Source organism: Sander lucioperca, chromosome 3 (assembly GCF_008315115.2).
Source record: "Sander lucioperca isolate FBNREF2018 chromosome 3, SLUC_FBN_1.2, whole genome shotgun sequence".
In the NCBI taxonomy this organism is placed as follows: Eukaryota; Metazoa; Chordata; class Actinopteri; order Perciformes; family Percidae; genus Sander; species Sander lucioperca.
In genome coordinates this window covers 26,732,729-26,751,617 of record NC_050175.1, presented here as the reverse complement: position 1 = coordinate 26,751,617, position 18,889 = coordinate 26,732,729, and the positions used below count along the sequence as shown (strand labels likewise).

At 38.5% G+C, this 18,889-nt stretch overlaps 1 protein-coding gene across 1 annotated transcript in view; it reads right to left on the bottom strand.

Moving 5' to 3' along the window:
* Positions 1-18,169, bottom strand: part of LOC116067186 (up-regulator of cell proliferation-like) — a 77,631-nt gene extending 59,462 nt beyond the window's left edge. Inside the window, exons 1-3 of the mRNA XM_035999586.1 lie at positions 17,897-18,169; positions 17,555-17,626; positions 15,948-16,022 (exon numbers count right to left, since the gene is read on the bottom strand). Of these exons, the coding sequence (XP_035855479.1) occupies positions 15,948-15,984 (37 nt within the window). The 5' untranslated portion in view covers positions 15,985-16,022; positions 17,555-17,626; positions 17,897-18,169. The remainder of the gene's footprint in view (positions 1-15,947; positions 16,023-17,554; positions 17,627-17,896) is intronic.
* Positions 18,170-18,889: the final 720 nt, after the last annotated feature.

Here is an 18,889-nt window from a genome sequence, read left to right as displayed (position 1 = left end):
TCAAAAAATTTAATCTGGATCAAACTGATATGGATTTGGAAATCCCATGTTTTGCTATCCAGGATCACCTGATCCATCTTACTTTTATGCCAGTTTTTTAAAGGAACATTGGATTGGATCACTGTGATCCAAATACCAAATTTCAGGATTATGAAATCCTGTTTACCAGAGCCTTAAATGGAACCAACAGTGTAGCCTGCTGGCTTAGCAAAGAACAACAGGAAGGCAAAATACCGGCGGCCACAAATAGCCATTGTTTGTTTTAATTTTAAGAAACAGAAACACTAATAAACATAAAGAAACATTTTACATTCTTTATTTTGTTGTTTTTTTTTTTTTTTTTTGTGTACCATATCTCATTAGATGTGACATGCTTCGCATATGCTTCAAATATGAAGAAATGTATATATCGTCAGTAAACATTGATTTTGTGATCATTCACATAAAAAAAATAGATCCCATACCAAGTTCAAAGTTTTGAAAAACCCAAAAGACAGGTTTGATCCAGATCAAATGTAAAATTAGATTACATGATCTGATCTTAGTTCAGAATCCCTCTTTTGCTTTTGAAAAACCCATTTCCAAGATTAGATCCAATCCATGATCTGAAATCCCACTGGATTACTTTTGAAAAACTGGGCCCTGGACACCTGTTCTGTTAATAATATAATGTATCTAGCTTTTAGGGCCAGTTGTTCAAAACATTTAATCTGGATCAAAATTATCCGGATTTGGAAATCCCATTTTTTGCTAGTCAGGATCAGGTAATCCGTCTTACTTTTATGCCGGTTTTTCAAGGCAACATTGGACTGGATCACCCTGATCCAGATACACAGTTTTCAAGATTACCAAATCCGGATCACCAGTGCTCTAAATGGGACAACATATCACAATGTGGGCTACCAGCTATGTAAAGAACAGGTAGAAAAGCCAACATGGGGTCATTGTAAGTTTGTTTCTTATTTTGAGACAAAACCCAAAAATAACATAAACATCCACTTCCATTCATAAGTTCTTTTATGACCCCTCATCTGAGCCACAACAGATAAAAACAAATATACATTAACAAATACATTGTGGATATTCTGAAAACGTCTTAAAAAAAAGGCTTAATGTCCAATAGTTAACAAAATAAAGAATGTTCAGGGTTCTTTATTTAGAGACCAGCATTTCCAAGCCCTGCTTTTAGGAGGCGGATCTGAATTTACTCTTTGGTTTGCTGCAGTTTGGTCATCTTGATTTGTTCCTCTGCCAGGAGTATCTGTGCTTCTGCTCTTTCAGTTTCTCGTTTAAGAAGTGAGTCATAGGCATCATCGTTATTCTACGGCAAGGGACGCTTCAAGCCTCTTTTCTGAACTCCTGTGACTGCTGGCTCTACCAGTGAGGATCCAGGTTGTTCTTCAATAATAGGGCTGAGATCCAGAATGAATGTTTCCTCTGCATTAGGAGGAACTGGCTCACTTTCCTCTACAATCGTAGGCTCACCATCCCTTACAACACCTTGAATCCCGTGCAGAGCTTTAGAGTTCTCACCTCCAATAATGTCCAGAACCACATCTGTGTATTCACCTTTCTTAAAGGGGTTGTTGCCTGTTTGGGTGTTTTTTGCTTCAGCAAGGTCCTTTGTTGCTCTGGCCCTCAGATTCTTCCATCTAAATTCCACTTGCTCCAAGGTCCTCTTCTGGCCAGGCCCCATTGCATTCACATTCTGGGCAACACAGTCTCACTCCCAACTCGTCAAATGTATGACGCATGGTCAAGGACCCCTGGCGTTTACTTTCAACACCAGGGAGGTACCCCTTGCATTATTTTTCGACGAGGGGGTCCGTCAGATAGACATTCATGTTAATCCCTCACTGTCAGATATCGACGAAAGAAAAAACACGCCCCCTTAAATCTCGAAATCTGTGACAGTTTTATTATTGCTATTTTTAGCCCAATTCTGCCCGATTCTGTGAATGAATGGCCGCATTGCATTGTGGGATATCAGCTTTGAATGCGTCTAGCTCGGATCATATCGTAATGTTCTGTATTACAGCATACTGTAATATTTCACCGGTAATAAGACCGAAATAATATTATTAAAATAAAGAAATGAATACCATGATAACATCTAAATAAATGTTGATAGATCTAGCGTTATAGTTTAAAAAATATAAATAAACAAAAAAGCAACCCAGCTTCCCTAGCCAAAATAGACCGAAATAATAACATTATAAGAAATACATATAAACCATGATAATATCTCGTGAATAATGTTGATTAAAACAGTGGTTATTGGGATAAAAATGGTTGAAATGCAAGTGGTTGGCCTATTTATAAAACACAAACAAATCATCCTCCTGGCGACTTTTTTTGTCAAAAGCGACTAGCGACAAATCTAGCGACTTTTACTGGTGTTATTGGAGACTTTTGTGGTGTTTGGAGACTCGAAAGCACGCTTTCAAGTAGTTACAGGAACGTAGTTATAGGAAAAGTCCACTTCTAAACAGATCTACTAACTACTCTCCCCCAAAACAGTTTTTTCCATTTGCATTCCCACTGGCCAAGTGGCCATAGGAACTGGTAGGAGGGCTAAGGGAGTGATGCAAGCACGGCAACGGTCTTTATAGCGTTAAAATCAGCAAACAAATACACCAAAAAAAGTATGAACTAAATACTAAATCTAATGTATTTAGCATATTTGTCATAATTTAAACAAGTCTCCCGAAGAGAAACGAAGATCTCGCTCTCGCCCCTGCCTCTGCCTGCTGAGCTGTGGACGTGTGTGTGTGTGTGTGTGTGTGTGTGTGTGTGTGTGTGTGTGTGTGTGTGTGTGTGTGTGTGTGTGTGTGTGTGTGTGTGTGTGTGTGTGTGTGTGTGTGTGTGTGTGTGAGACAGCCCGGTCAGCGAGGTTGTCAAGCCCGCAGGGCACGCTTGTGGAGTTTAACTTTTTCAATTCTCCATGATGAACATAGAATGCTGCTACGTCAGAGCGGCCAAAGCCTCAAACAGCTTCCCCGGACTTTCTGACCAGCGTCCTCGACCGGGCGGCCAGAGCTTCTTTGCAGCTCAAGTCGGCAGCAGTGTGAACATACAGTTAGCTACCCCTCTGCCTTTTTCACCGTGTTGCAACACCCACACAAGTAAGACACACACACTCACCCACTCACTCACTCACTGACAAAGGACTACAATCATTAAGTCTTAAAATAAAATAAAATCTGCATTGCCTGCAAAATTTTGTTCGTTGTATTAAAGATCGTGCCTTAGTCCCGACTGATTAGCCCCCGATACTAGTCTCTCAACATAGCCACACACACGCACACATCGTTACATCATAGCCTAAACTTTATTAAAAACACCACTAATCCACATCCCAATTATTTCAAAACCAAACAAAAATGGAGAGATTTCTAGTGAGGACCAACAAGGCAACCGACGCACCACCAGCTGCAAAAAAGCTTCAAAGGTACAATGAAGCATACCTGCAGTTTGGGTTTACAGTCACGGCTGATCTGAGACCTCAGTCTGTTGTGTGTGCTCCGGTTTCTTCCCACCATAAAGACATGCATACTAGGTAATTAGGACTACAGTTAAAAATTAGCCGACTGGCTAACACTGGCGCATTTACAGAAATGTTGATTAATGTGCATTGTCCTAATCAAATAAACTTACAAACTTAAACAAAGCATGCTGGCATTAAGGATAAACCGGCTGAATATTTTAAAAGAAAGCTTGATGGACTCCATCAGCAACAGGCAACCATTTCAGTGCACAGCACTGTCTAAACAGTGTTTGGAGGCATTGTATGTAGTGGCCAAAAGAATAGCTAAACTGGGTAAACCGCATACAATTGCCGAGACTCTCATTTTGCCGGCCGTGCAAGACGTGCAGAATAATGATAGGAGATAGTGCAGCAGCCAAACTCGGTGCAGTACCACTGTCCAATGACACAGTCGCTAGGAGAATTTCAGACATGTCTAATGATATCAGAGAGCAACTGATAGAGATCATAAAAAAGAGTCCTTACTACGCGCTGCAGCTGGACGAATCCACTGATATTGCTGGGCAGGCACAGCTCCTCACCTGTCAGCTATCTGCGGGACAAGGCGATTGAGGAGGATGTCCTGTTTTGCCAGCCTCTTCAGTCGCACACTACAGGAGAAGCAATCTTCAATGTCCTTGATATTTTTATCCATGAAAATGGTTTGGCTTGGGACCGATGCGTTGGCCTATTCACGGATGGTGCGTGGGCAATGACGGGCCGTGAGCGTGGCCTAGGTGGTCGCGTTCAGCAAATAGCTCCACTTGTGAAATGGACACATTGCATGGACCATCGCGAAACACTAGCTGCTAAAAAAATGCCGGTCTTCTGCCAGGAGATGGGGTCAGGGCACGAACAGCTGCTTCTGCACACTGAAGTTCGCTGGCTCTCCAGGGGGCGGGTGTTACAGCGATGTATGAGCTGCGAGAGGAGGTGAAGTGGTTTTTGACAGAAATCAAATCAGATCTGGTGAAGCATCTGGATGACACTATGTGGCTTGCGTCTCTGTCCTATTTGGTCGATATATTTGACCACTTGAATGGCCTCAACCTGTCTCTGCAAGGCCGCGAAACTCATATTTTGCTCCTTGCAGACAGAGTGGACGCCTTCACACAAAAACTTGACCTCTGGCATGGCCGCATCAGTCGAGGGAACTGCGACATGTTCCCCAGCCTTGCATACTTTATCACTGATGCAGGCACGTCACACGATTTCTCCTCTCTATTTCAATCAGCGTCTGAGCACCTGTCAGCAATGAGAGAACAATTTGCGACGTACTTTAAAGAGGATTATCGTTCTTTTGCGTGGGTTCGAGATCCATTTGTGTGCACAGCAAACGAGCTGTCAATTGATATGCAGGAACAGCTTATTGAGCTGAAGAGTGATAGTAGGCTGAAGGAACTCTTTACCTCCTGCCCTCTTTCGTCATTCTGGGCAGCATTGATGCAGGAATACCCTCAACTCTGTGACGTCGCTTTGAAGATTCTCCTCCCTTTCGCGTCGACATATTTGTGTGAGCCAGGATTCTCAAAAATGACTGCACTCAAAAGGACAAGAACCCCTGATCTATACCTACTGGCTGTAGTGATCACAATTTAGTTGCAGTTGTTAGAAGAGCAAAAGTGAAGACAACACAAGGGTTACCCATTATAGTATTCTGACAGTGAAGTAAAGACACTTTGATGCCTTCATGTACAATATAATATACTTATTATAAATGAAGACACATGAAGGTAAAGATAAAGGCATTTCCATGATGGATGAGTTGAAATTAATAGGCCCACAAACAAGTTAAAAATCACAAATTAAACATTTTCTTTTTCTCTTGAAGAACTAAGTCATTCAGATTTTTTACGAGATAGTAATTAGCATTAGTCCAACCAGGTAACAGGGTCATTAGAGTCACACTCACCTGTTAGTTCAAGCTTCTCTCAGTTTTAATGATGGTCCTTGGTCTCTGTCACTGTTGTGTGTCCAGGCTGATGCGCCGCTCTGACCCAAACATTCACCTACAGATACTTCAGCTGGGAAGGAGGAGGAAGATGTGAAGGAGGAGGAGTGAAGCTGTGGAATGCAGCCTTTCTGGATGTCCTGCATGAAATGTGATGTCACACTGATAGTGGTGGCAGGTACTAGGTAGGTTTACAAATTTACATTTGGCATTCTTCTACTTTCACCTTAGAGGAAAGGGATGTAGTTTTTACTCCTCCACATTTATCTTGAGTGCTGAATTTACTCTGCATGTCATAAACTTGGCAAATGTCATCTCTTTCTCTCTTTTCTACGTATGTTTTCTCCTTTCATTCCTTCATGAAAATGAAATATAGGGACAGCTAAACTAAACTCTTCTTGTCTTCTTTACTATCAGTAGTTTGGCTTTTGATACATTTTACTGAGACTTGTTTAATTTCACTGAAGAATAGTTATGAACATCGGACCTTTACTTGTAATGTACTCTTACTATGGCCTTATACTCCATCATTAGATATCATAAGGTACATGAGCAAATGTTTGGGTAAGATTTGGGTCAACTGGCCCTTAAACTGCACTATAGGTGGTCCTGTGCTGATATTGTCTAAATAACCAACTGAAAAACTTTGGAAGTAAACTTTTTGCTGACACTACTCAAATTATATTTGTATTTTTACTATGATACTGCAAGTGTGGGTACTCTACTCCCTCCACGACTGCCTCTGTCTCACTTAACAATGATGTCACTGTGACACTGAACCCGGGCTCCTCCTACTGTGAGTAAGAGATACAAACTCATAAGGAGTGGCTCTCAGTGCCACCCTGCTCTTTCTCCTAATCTCAGGCATTCCACTCTGCAAGTTGTGTGCACATGTTTTTTTTATTTATCCAGAGAAGGTTCACTGAGAGGAAGCCTCTCTTTTGCAGGAACACCCTGATGACATTCACACAGTTACATTGTACTGAATGACACATACCCAGAAGCTGCCCAGTACAACCACTGTCTGATCTGCTAAGGGCCTTGCTCAAGGGCACCTCAGTGGTGGTAATGAGGGAGGGACAAGCGCTGCTCTTTCACTTTCCCCACCCAGATTTTCTCCTGTCGGTCTGGAGGATTGAACCGACGACCTCCCGGTCACAAGCTCGCTTCTCTAACCTTTCTCTAACCTTTAGGCCACCGATGCCTCATGAAGCGGTGTGTGCTGAGGGTTAACAACTCTGCTCCGCTGTACATGTACATTGTATGGAAGCCATACAACATTCTTCATAGGTAAAAGTAATGATTACTTCCATCGAATTTTGGGCGTTTTATTAAATTTTATAGCATTTGAAAAAAAAAAAAATGTAAATGGTCTCCTGACTAAAACTTTGACATGAACGGTGATTCACTCAACATCTTCTGATCTGAACTGTATACTTTTTTTAAACAAAAAAAAATGATTTAATGTCATTTAAATAAATAAAAAATAAAAAAGTGTTAAAAAAAAGTTACAAAAATGCTGGAAAAAGCGTCAAAAAAAGTTAGTTTTCACTTTTGACCAATCTATGGTCAATGGGAAGACAACACAAGAGTTAATATGTCCAACTTAGCATGCTGCCAAGTTTTAAACTTCTTAGCCACAGGTAAGCTAATCAGATGCTATCACTTACAGCACAGCAAAAACTAATTGCTGAACTTCCAAGTTAATACTAAATAAAGATCCTCTTAGGAAAGTGAGACACATATTGCTCTTCAGTCATGAATGATGATATTTCATCAAGGCTGCTCAAGTCTAAACCTTACAGACTTGGCCAGGTCTCCAACAGGAAAGAGATTTTCATGTCAAGGGACTTCCTGGTTAAGTAAAACGTCTTGGCTTAACAATGCTGACTAGCTGGGTTCGTTGAATAGATGGAGTAATGTGTGTCTGTAATAGGAGAAGAGATTAGTACCAAAACAATGTTAAATAAGATTTGATCTGGCAAAATCATAACTGGAATTGGTATATTATTGTTAAAATATTCCTGTTTTATTGTGTTATGCAAATTCAAAACTTCTGTGTGGAGTAATTGTGCTTTATTACTCTTTATTACTCTGGAAAGATTTTTGTGCATCTAACCTCTTCATTGTGGACTTGACTTGACTCTGTGGTCTTTGAGTGCCCCCTTGTGGCTGTTTTCCAGAATGGTAAGTGAGACTTTATGTCCCATACAGTGTTTATTACAGCTTATACACAGTTTCTTATCAACTCAGTTTTGTCAGTTTATGAGAACTAAAAGTAGTATTTGCTTAAAACAAGTGAGTAAATCGGCCAGTGATAAATCAGGGAGTATTATTATTGTGATTGTGTAGTCTCTGATTTCTTCTGCCCTCAAGTAGCAGGTGGCTGAATTTCACAAAGTTGTATTACTACTTCTTTCTTGCATTCACTTTTTGAGTTATTTTGATTGTCCAGAGTAACTGTAGACATTGTTTCTAGGAAGACAAGAGACATTTTTCAATGCAATTTTTGGATGTGTGCAAGACAACGGAAAGTTCATTCACCTCCATTATATTTGAGAGAGATGCAGTATTCTTGCATATAAATATACTACTCATATAATCCTGTTTTCTAACATTGTGTCCTAGTTGGATACAATAAAAATCTAACCATGTTTTGAGACAGTGGTGGTGTAATAATGTAAAACTGGTGTTGATAGACACTATTATCCCAGAATGCAATGCACAATGGAAATTACGGAACTTCTGACAGCTGAAAAGAGTGATTGATGGTTACAGCTTAAAAAACTATAACCTAAGCAAAATAATTTGTAGAACTTTGTAAACTTAATACCCAATACTTGTATTTTAATTTGATAAAGGCGACTTTAAGCATTTTGGGTTTTTATATCAAAACATTTTTTTTTTTCAATTGATCTTTTTACATTAATCATCATTATCAATTTGCTCATCATTATTACTTTACTCTTTATAAACTTGTAAAAAAGGAAAAAAAAACTTTTGTAGTCAACAACAAACGGTACAGAAATTGCCAACATATATGACATATCTTCCAGAAGTTTAACTTTTCAACTTCCTTGTAGCTTGATTAACTCGTCTGTCTAACAACCTAAGTCAGAAGTTTAACATGTTTAACAATATTCCCCACTGTTGGCTTGTTAAGACCACATTTAAAGCTATAGTGCATAGTTTTTGTCTCCCCCATGAGGAATTCTAAGAAAGAAAGAAAAACACTATGGCGCGCCCACATGAAACAAGCTTTCTGTGAGCGTGCATCACCCCCCCCCCCCACCCTCCACACAGTTGCTAGTAACCAAGGAGGACACGGAGGATTAAAAAAACATGATGGACTCTTTAGAAGAGGTCATTATCTTAACTCGAGTTTCAGCACAGGAAAGTCGCCAGACGCCACAATCTTCTGAACATAGTCATACTGAGAAATCCAGAGAGAGTTGTGTGGAGCTGATAGTCTTAATTAGCTTTGTAGCAACTCATTTGACAATGGCTTGAATGTAACGACGTTCATTAATATCAAAAAGTTAAGCACTAAAGCTTTAATCATGAGCAACAAACACGCCAACATATATATATTTCTTATTCACTGACTTATCAAATACACATCAAAAGATAAAACTGATTTATTTATACCTAAAATATATAAGTAAAATGATAAATATGAAAGAATAATGATGATTTGCTAGAGAACATTTTACATTGCTTTTATAGTTCAACATCATCAACAAAGTCATCTTTAGCCCAAAATTAAAAACAAAACAAAAATGAATGATCATAAACAATAAGAGCATGTTTAAGTTAGAGATAACAAAGTATTTCCAGCTTTTTAACTTCTTTGGTACTTGTTCAACAACACATCATCATCTGTTAACAAGTTAATCATTAACAACATGTGAAAGGATGCCACAGTATTTGCACATGAACATCAACATGCATATATTTCATTTAATGCTGTTTGTACTCTCCAAGTACACATTAATTACTTTTCAGATTACATTTAGCAAGAATATTGAGGAATACAACTGTAAAAATGTAAATAGTGGAATAAGTAATAAAAAGTAGTAACATTAATAATAGTAAGTGAAACATCTCATCACATGGTCATTATACTCAGGCCTACATCATCATTTCTGTGCACATAAGTCATTATGCAAGTTTGTTTAACATTTCTTTAAAAGCAATAAAACAAGAAAAAATGGTAAATATTTAAGAAGTAAAAACAAAGCAGGTCAGCAAAAAGTAATTTGAGTTTAATATTTTTCATTCACTGACTTATCAAATACACATCAAAAGAAACAAATGTTTTGCATCTACATATTAGAAGTAAAATAATATCAAACATTAAAGATAACATGTTAGAAAAGATCTGTTTCACATGACTTTTGTAGTTCATCATCATCATCATCAACATCTTTAGCACTAGTCATTACAGATAGAGCTGTAATCATAATCAAACTAAATTAAAAACACAACAAAAAAGAATAATAGAAAACCAGAAGAGCATGTCAGATCAGCTTTTACATGCTGTTTTTTGTATTCTTCAAGCAAACATCAAAATAATGTTTCTTGTTACATTTAGCTACAAATGTTGAGAATAAAACTATAAAAATGTAAATAGTTGAGTAAGTTCTAATAATAAAAGTAAGTAAAACAATCTCATCACATGGTATTTGTACTTAGGCCTAAACATCATTATGTTGTGCACACAAGTCACTATGTTAGTTTGTTAAACATATCATTTAAAAAAGAATAAAACAAGAAAAAGTGGTAATATTAAAGTACAATTAAAAAAAGTCTGAATCAAAAGTCATTTTTATCAATATTTGTTATTCACTAATTCTGTTTGGTCTTTCTTTGCCTACATGGTTTTTAGAAAGTCAACTCAAAGTTGCAATGAATGAACCATGTTCTATTACAAAACATCTAAATCCTCTATCATTGACATCATTATTGTGCACACCAGTTATACTGTGCATAGCAATATATTTGTTTTCTGATGTACATCATTTTCATTTTTGTGCACACCAGTCATTATTTACATAGCATCTTGAAAATAAAAACAAAAACATTTGTAATCACAAACCAAAAAAGGTAAAGAGGATATTTTCTAAATGATTTTTATTGTACATTGTAATTGTCTTTATCATTATCATCGTCAACATTATTATTGTGTACCAGTCATTGTGCATGAGGGCCTATAGAATATTAATAAAAGAAAACACATTTGTAATATTCAAAAAGTATAAAGTATGTAGAAAACATTTAAAAGTCTTATATAACTGTTTCCAGTTATTGTTTCAGCTTTGGCACTTGTTGAACTCATCATTTGTCCTTTACCAGACCAAAGTATGTCACAGTGTTCACTGTCAGTAGCTGATTTAGTGTTCAGTTGAGATTTAACACAAAAAACTTACACTAAAAATAAAAAATAAAATCTTATCGTCCATCATACTTAAATTATTTAAGGTAACAGTTTCTAAAGTATTTGAGTTGTTTTAATTACACTGAATTAGACTAAAAAATCTTTATTTTTCTAAGTAAAGATAATAGTGTAGTCTTTTATTTGACTGATTGCTCTTCTTAATGCCCTACTTCAGTTCCCTTTTGGATTTCTCTGGACATTTAATAAATTCTTCAATGTTGAAATGTTGTTTTGTTTAAAAGATATTTTTCAGGATTGTACATTGTTCACTTAATGTTGAAAGCGTCTTTTAATCCCTCCAGTGCTTGTTCCTTTGTGATTCTCCTCCAGGCCTCTGGAACATCAGCTGGTTTGGCTTCATATTCTTGAGCAAATCTTTCATTGTATTGAACCAGGACATACTTCCAGTAGTCCGAAGCCTCGATGGTGGAGTCAGGAGGAATGTGCCAGTCTGGATAGTAGTCCATGTAGTCCTTATAAGGATGGCACTCCCATTTAGTTTTTGTGCTTTTGAATTTACATTCACTGTGCACTTCTGTTGTACACAATGTTTCAACCAGCTTCTCAGTGTCCACAACACTGCATCTACCAAGACCTTGTGGCCGATGAACAGCTGCATGATGTTTCTTGTGTTCTTTGCCTCCAGCCTCACAAGGAACTTTACAAAATGGACATTGTTGTCCACAGCCAAACACCTGCTTGAAAAGCTCATCTTGTGGTTTGATTGGAAGTTTGTTCAGAGTCTCAGTGATGTCTTCAGAGTTTGAGAATTCCTCCTGCAGCTGTTCCTTCAATTCACCCAATGATTTACTGAGGCTCTCTGTAAATGGATGACATGTGCTTTGGATTTGAAACAAGGTGCTTTTTTCAGCCTCCTCTGAAATTGAGATGTCTTTGATCAAATATGTGCGCATGTTGTTGATGAGCTTTGTGATGCTTTCCTGGTTATCTGGAAGCTGAACACCATCCTCTCCTTTTGAAGCCATTTTTGTTGCTTCTGTTATTTTGTGAACTATGAACTGCAGATTGTTATTCTTCAGTTTGCACAAAGTTTTGTCTATTGACAAGTTTCGCAGAATGTGCTGAAATATCCAATCCTTAACATAAATTTCATACTTACAAATGTATTTGACAAAACCCTCAAACTCTCCTTTTTGCAGCAACTCTTCCTGAATGTTGTACTGGAAAAAGGAGCGTGAACTGTACTCTGCTGAATGGCAACTTGTCAAAATCTCATCTACAATGTCTATTCCCAGAGATCTACTGATGTACTCTTCAACAGCAGGTTTGACACAAAGTCTGACAAAGTCATCTGCTTTTCGTTGGCAATCATCTCCCTGATTGTATAAATCAAGAAAATGTGACAAGTACTGAGGCTTGTACTTCTCCAGCTGAAGTTTTGGATCCCTATCTGACAAGAAGTTTCTGTGCATGTGAAGGAACTCTCTTGAGGCAATGCCACACATGTAAAGTTTCAGGTCAAACCCAAACTGGGGCTTGCAGTGTTTGCTCCATTGTTTCAGAGATTCATCCACTTTTTCCAGAAGCTCCCTTGTAAAAGAATCATTGTAATCTCTTTCTGTTTTTGCAGTATCATGGACAAACCGTGTGCAAGACTCAATAACACTGTCTGCAAAGCTCTGTAACTTTCTTTTTGTGTCTTTATTTTTTATCCAGTTCAGGCTTGTTTTCATGTGTTTCTTTTTTGCCTTAAATGGGTCCTTCACAATGTCTTTTAGGTCTCCAATGTTATGTAATTCCTCATTGACATTATGATTTAAGAATTGTTTTCTCAACTGTTTGAAGATGCTTTCTTGTATGTTTTGTTCTTTCAGGCCAGACACATTTACAGTGACTTCAGCCCACATCTTTTCAAACTCATGTTTCAATTCTTTGTCAGTCAGTTTTTGGTGTTTGCAGTCACTCAAGAGGTTCATAACTTGTTCTTCAATCATTCCTCTGTTGTTTCTTTGAATGTCCTGAGCCTCTTTTAAACTTTTTCTTAGCTCGAGTGCACAATCCAATTTATTGTTTACTGATCGTTGGATTTCTTTTGCAAGACTACTGATACTGTTGAAAAATTCAGTTTTGAATTTCTCTATTAGATTCACATGACTGTCTTTCCTTTTGTAGTATTCCTGCAATTTTTGCTTCATTATTTTTTCTTGGTCTGCTATTTTTTCTGCCACCTGGATTTTTTTGATTGGATTAATTCATTCAAATCTCCTCAGCTGCCTTCCTTTGGTCGTCACTTGTGCGTTCATCCACCGACAGACCAAGTTCAACAGCTTTGTGAAGCATATTTGCAATGCTTTTTGTGGTTTTTACATCTTTGAGGGATTTCTTGATGGCTGCACAAAGTTTATTTGAAAACTCTGCTACATTTACCCTTTGGTCTTTGATTTTCACACTGGTCTTTGGTAGGTCTAATTCTTTCTGTGTTTTCCTGACAGACATCATATCCTCTGTAACATTCCCCTCCTTGCGGTTAACAATGAAGAATAGTTTGGATTTCACATCTTGAAGAGAAGTCAGAATCTTGTGCTCCTCTTCTTCAACTTTGTCCAGGAATACAAAGGTAGCAGTTGACACTTGAAAAAGAAAAGTGAACTGTGCGAGTGACTCACAAACATCTCCTCGCAAATTAGCGAATGCAACTGGTTTTGGAAATATGTCAAGATCTTCAGTACCACTGGGAAGGTACCAGCAAACCTCTACTAAACCATTGGCAATGGTTCTTTTATGTGCCCCTCCTTCCATATCTCTGTGTATGAACATATTGTTGTCGTACTGACCAAGGCTGAGAACATGATTCAAACACTTGGACTTGGATAAACTGCAGTTTTTCAGCCGCACGAAGGAGTAGAATGGAATATCTGCTTGGATAATGTTGTCTTCAACAAACCCTCTTGATTCAGACAAATGATGTGGACGCCACTCTTTGACGATGTCTCTCAGAGCCCAAAGCATCAGGGTACTCTGGCTGTTATTGGCATGGGGCAACAGCAGTGGGACAGAAAACTGGCACATTGACATCTTGAGGGCCAGCTCCTGTTGCAAGAAGCTGTCAGCACAAAGGAAGAGTGCTACTATGAGGTCGAGAGGGTTGACCTTACTATCCCCTGCAGGGTCATCTGCAGTGTAAAGATCATCATCATCATCATCATCATCATCATCATCATCACCATTGTCTGATAATTGTGTACAGCTCCTGCATTCAGAATTGAGTTTAAATAGTTTTCTGAGAAAACCCCATGGTATGTCCTTTACAGATGAGACAGCTTCTTCATTTATGCTGTTTTTGTCGATCTCCAAGAGAGACTGAAGAGTGAGTTTGTTAGGATAAAATGTCTCCAGTCCAACTTTGGAGAGAAAGTTGAGTAGGACTGTCAAAGAGAAAGAGAAGTTCACTTTGAGAAAAAGTACAACAGGCAGCCCCTTTTGGATTTTGTGTGTGTGTGTGTGTGTGTGTGTGTGTGTGTGTGTGAGCACTTTTTTTCTTTGCCTTTATTAGCACATTACCACCACCAACTGTGGATCAGTGGAATATTGTTAAATATGTGTCTGGAAGGGTGAATCGTGACATCTCATCATTCACAGTACAAAACAGGGCCCCACACATGAAAACTTTGCTCCATAGCGCTAAAAGTGGTAAAATACAACAGAACAGTGCACCTTTAAAGGGTAACTACCGTTTTTTTCAACCTGGACCCTATTTTCCTATGTGTTTGTGTCTAAGTGACTGATGGGAACAACAATCTTTGACATTGGTCCAGTATTAGGCAAGATCGCTGCAGTCGGCAGCGTAGAAACAAGCTACAATGTAAGTTAATAGGGCAATTCTCCAGCTTGTATTTACCTTCACAAAAGTGCTTGTTTTGATGCTGACAGGCTCAGATTAATATTCTAAGTGTCTGACAACATTATGGAAAGGATTTCTAAGGAGGTTGACCTTTAAAACCTCAGACCTTTCTGTTTAACCAGGAACAGCTCTGAAGTTGCTAGGGCCTAACCCACCAGACTCCATTTAAAAAAACAATAATTTTAGCGTGTATAGAGCCAACATATTTTCACATGTAAATCGGTCAACTAGAGTTGCGATGGTTGGAAAAGTGGAAAGATGTCCCAAATGGTGCTGGGCATAAATAAAGGACAAGAGGAAAAGGGTGGAGATGGAAAGCCGTTTAGCACTTAGTGCCTCATTTTTGAGGGAGCCGGGTGCTTGCTTCTGCAGCATATGTTCAAGGAAGATACTGCGGCAGCAGCGGTAAGAAAGTGCTTGCTAGTCATTAGATGCTAGTCACAAAGCTTCGGTCCGTGCACTCGCTGTGACTGCGCCTTCACTGACCGACTGTGTTTGTGATATAAACATTACGACGTGTGTGCAAATTCATAGAGGAACACGATTTGTCATTAACGGCCTTGTCCCAGAGTTTAGACGTCTAGCTATATGAAAAGCTAAACAATGCAACATTTTTAATAAATGTACATGAAGCAACTAATATCAACATGGAAAAATGGCTTTTTTGATGATGACCTGGCCAAAGTAACAACACATCTAGAACGTTTTGTTTTCACAATGATTCATTGTAGGGTTATGATATTATTGCATGTAAATCTACATTGACTCTTAATATAACATATGGCTGGAAGAAGTAAAAATTGTTCCAGAACTTTAACGTTTTGGCAGTCAAAACAACTTTAATGAATGCATCTTGAAACATTACACTTACCCCCCCCCCCATTCCAAAAAAAGTCTCAGGCTCAGCATTTTTCTTCACTTTAAGCCATGAACATAGGAACATAGGATCTAGGTTGAATGCTGCCCGAGTTTTCCTTTTAGTCTATTCTTTTAGTTTCCTGCCACTTTTTCACTGATCTATATTTTATGTGGCTGTAACATCCTTGATTGTTTTAGACTTAACAAAAAACTAAATCATGGCCTTCAAAAAGTGCCTTTGTCCGTATACATACAAATAAAGGTCAAATGAATGAATGATATATATATAATATATACATAAGTGGGACTGTACCTGCAGGTTCTTGTCCTCCAGTGTTCATGGTAGACATGGTCAGACTTTTCCTTCAACTTTCTTGTGCTTTGAAGCCTAGAGGCAACAATAAATATCTCTTTAATTTCACAGAACCATTATTATGTTCACAGAATATCCATTGTAGTCATTGATTAGATACAGTTACATGCATTTTTAGGGTAAAGCACTTGACCAACTCTAGGTAGGTGATAGCAGTATATTTGAATCAAATTCACAAGAGTAAAATAGTTCCAGCATTTAAAATTGAGTGTGAATGTATTGGGTGTAAATGTACATAACATCAGATGGTTCAGTTTATACATATATGAGCATAATTTCTTTGTAAAAAATTATAGCTCTATACTAAATGTCATAAACCAGTAGGAGTTTGCAGCCAGGATGCTAACAGGCTACACATAAGTATAATTTTGAGAAATTTATGCCTCAAACATTATAGATTATTTTCGCTGAACTTCAGGAGCAAACACTCCTCTTCCTGTCATACGCCTGTAAATACCTTCCTGCCCTGCACAACTGTTTGTTCTCTTTTTCCGTGCCCCACCCTCCCTCTCTCTTCTCTCTCTCCTCTGCCATCACAGGAATTCACAATCATGAAGACATTTCACATTACATTGTATTATTAAAGAATAACAAAACAGAATCAACTTTGTTGAATGTTGACAAATACAAGGTATTGGTCTCTGTCTAGGTATTTGACCCATCAGAGCATTGGAAGTGCTCCAACTACCAGTTGCATAAAGTATAACAATCTTAACTTTTGCTTTTGAAACACCCAAAATCACTCTTTTCACATTGCTGCTCTGTTGTGTTTGTTACAATGCACAACCAAGCCAGGAATCAAACTCCTGGGACCAGATGCATTAAAGTTTGTGTAGATTCACGACTAAAACTGTGTATATGCACAAATACAGAAATATGATCTTTCTTTTCGTCAAATTTGTGAAGCTGCACGCACAACTGATGCTGTTTTATAACGAACAGCAAAGAGGAAGTGCAATTTCACTCAAAACAGCTATTATTACGCATGACTGTTACGCATAGCTGTGGCTATTTATAGCATCCATAAAACTAATACCACTAATTATTCACCTATACCTGTAAACCATCAATTGTTGTAATTAAACATTGATGAAAAGTAATTAATTTATTGATCTCATATGAAACTTGAGACTTTACAAAATGCTTTACAACTCACACCGAGAAATAATGACTAAAATTTAGATGAAAAGAACATTCACCATTCATAGATGATTTTTAATTAGGTTTATAAATGCATGTTTGACAATTTACTGCAAAAATAATAACACAATCAGTGTAATTGGCAATCAACCTAAACAACAATGTTTTACTATAAGGTTACATAGCTTACATTATATCTGATGTCCTTATCATTTCACCTGCAGCTATCTCTAGATAACTGTGTGTAAGTCTGGTCTGAAGTATGCATGAGGTGACACATTCTCACTGCACATATACCTCAGTCTTTTTTTTTTTCATTTTTTATGTTCTCTTTTAAATAAAAAAACACCCGTTTAAAGAATTGTATTTTTTGTAGGTATTAGTGAGTATTTTAAGTGGGAATGTACCTGCAATCTCTTGTCCTGTGGTCATTGTAGACATGGGCTGACCTTTTCTTTGTCTGCCCTGTGCTTTCAAACCTAGAGGAAAAAAATAAGTATTTTTTTACTTTTACAGAACCAAATATTGTATTCTTGATGATTGCAGATCAGTTGCAAACAATCAAATCAGATCAATGAAAACATTCCACATAAAGTAATCTTATTCTGTCATTGACTGGATACAGTAACATGCAATTTCAGTATCAAACACGTTATCAAGAATAATTGCAATATACTAAATTTGAAAAATGCAGACCAACTACAACACAGTAACATGTTTCCAGGTTATAAAGTTTGACTGAAACGTACCTGACATCAGACGGCAGGAGACTCTGGGGCTTTCTGGATCAGCTGTGGTTTTTATATAATACTGCACATAGAAACCAAAAGCATTTGATACACCAGAATAACAGTTTTCTGTACTTTATCTTACTCAGTAAACAAGTCTGGCTGGGCAGCTCTTTTAACCATACAGTTTTGATTAGCACTATTTGCACAAATGGTTACAGTCTTTTGTACAAACAATGACACATTACTCACATGACTTTATGTGTTATCAAAATGGTGAATGTGTTTCTTAATTTGTTTGCCATCCATCCATCCATCTTCGTCTGCTTATCCGGTGTCGGGTCGCGGGGGGAGCACTTCCAGCAGGGGACCCCAAACTTCCCTTTCCCGAGCCACATTAACCAGCTCTGACTGGGGGATCCCGAGGCGTTCCCAGGCCAGGTTGGAGATATAATCCCTCCACCTAGTCCTGGGTCTTCCCCGAGGCCTCCTCCCAGCTGGACGTCCCTCCACCTAGTCCTGGGTCTTCCCCCGAGACCTCCTCCCAGTTGGGCGTCTCTCCACCTAGTCCTGGGTCTTCCCCGAGGCCTCCTCCCAGCTGGACGTCCCTCCACCTAGTCCTGGGTCTTCCCCGAGGCCTCCTCCCAGCTGGACGTCCCTCCACCTAGTCCTGGGTCTTCCCCGAGGCCTCCTCCCAGTTGGGCGTCTCTCCACCTAGTCCTGGGTCTTCCCCGAGGCCTCCTCCCAGCTGGACATGCCTGGAACACCTCCCTAGGGAGGCGCCCAGGGGGCATCCTTACCAGATGCCCGAACCACCTCAACTGGCTCCTTTCAATTAATTTGTTTGTCTTTTATTTATTTGTGTTTTGTGTTTCTTTGGTTTGTATTTGTGGTCAAATGGGTAATAATGTCTTTCTTTCATTTGGTCTTTTTACTTGTGTTTCCCGAAGCTGCATTGCAGAGGTGTGGACTCGAGTCATGTGACTTGGAATCGAGTCAGACTCGAGTCATGAA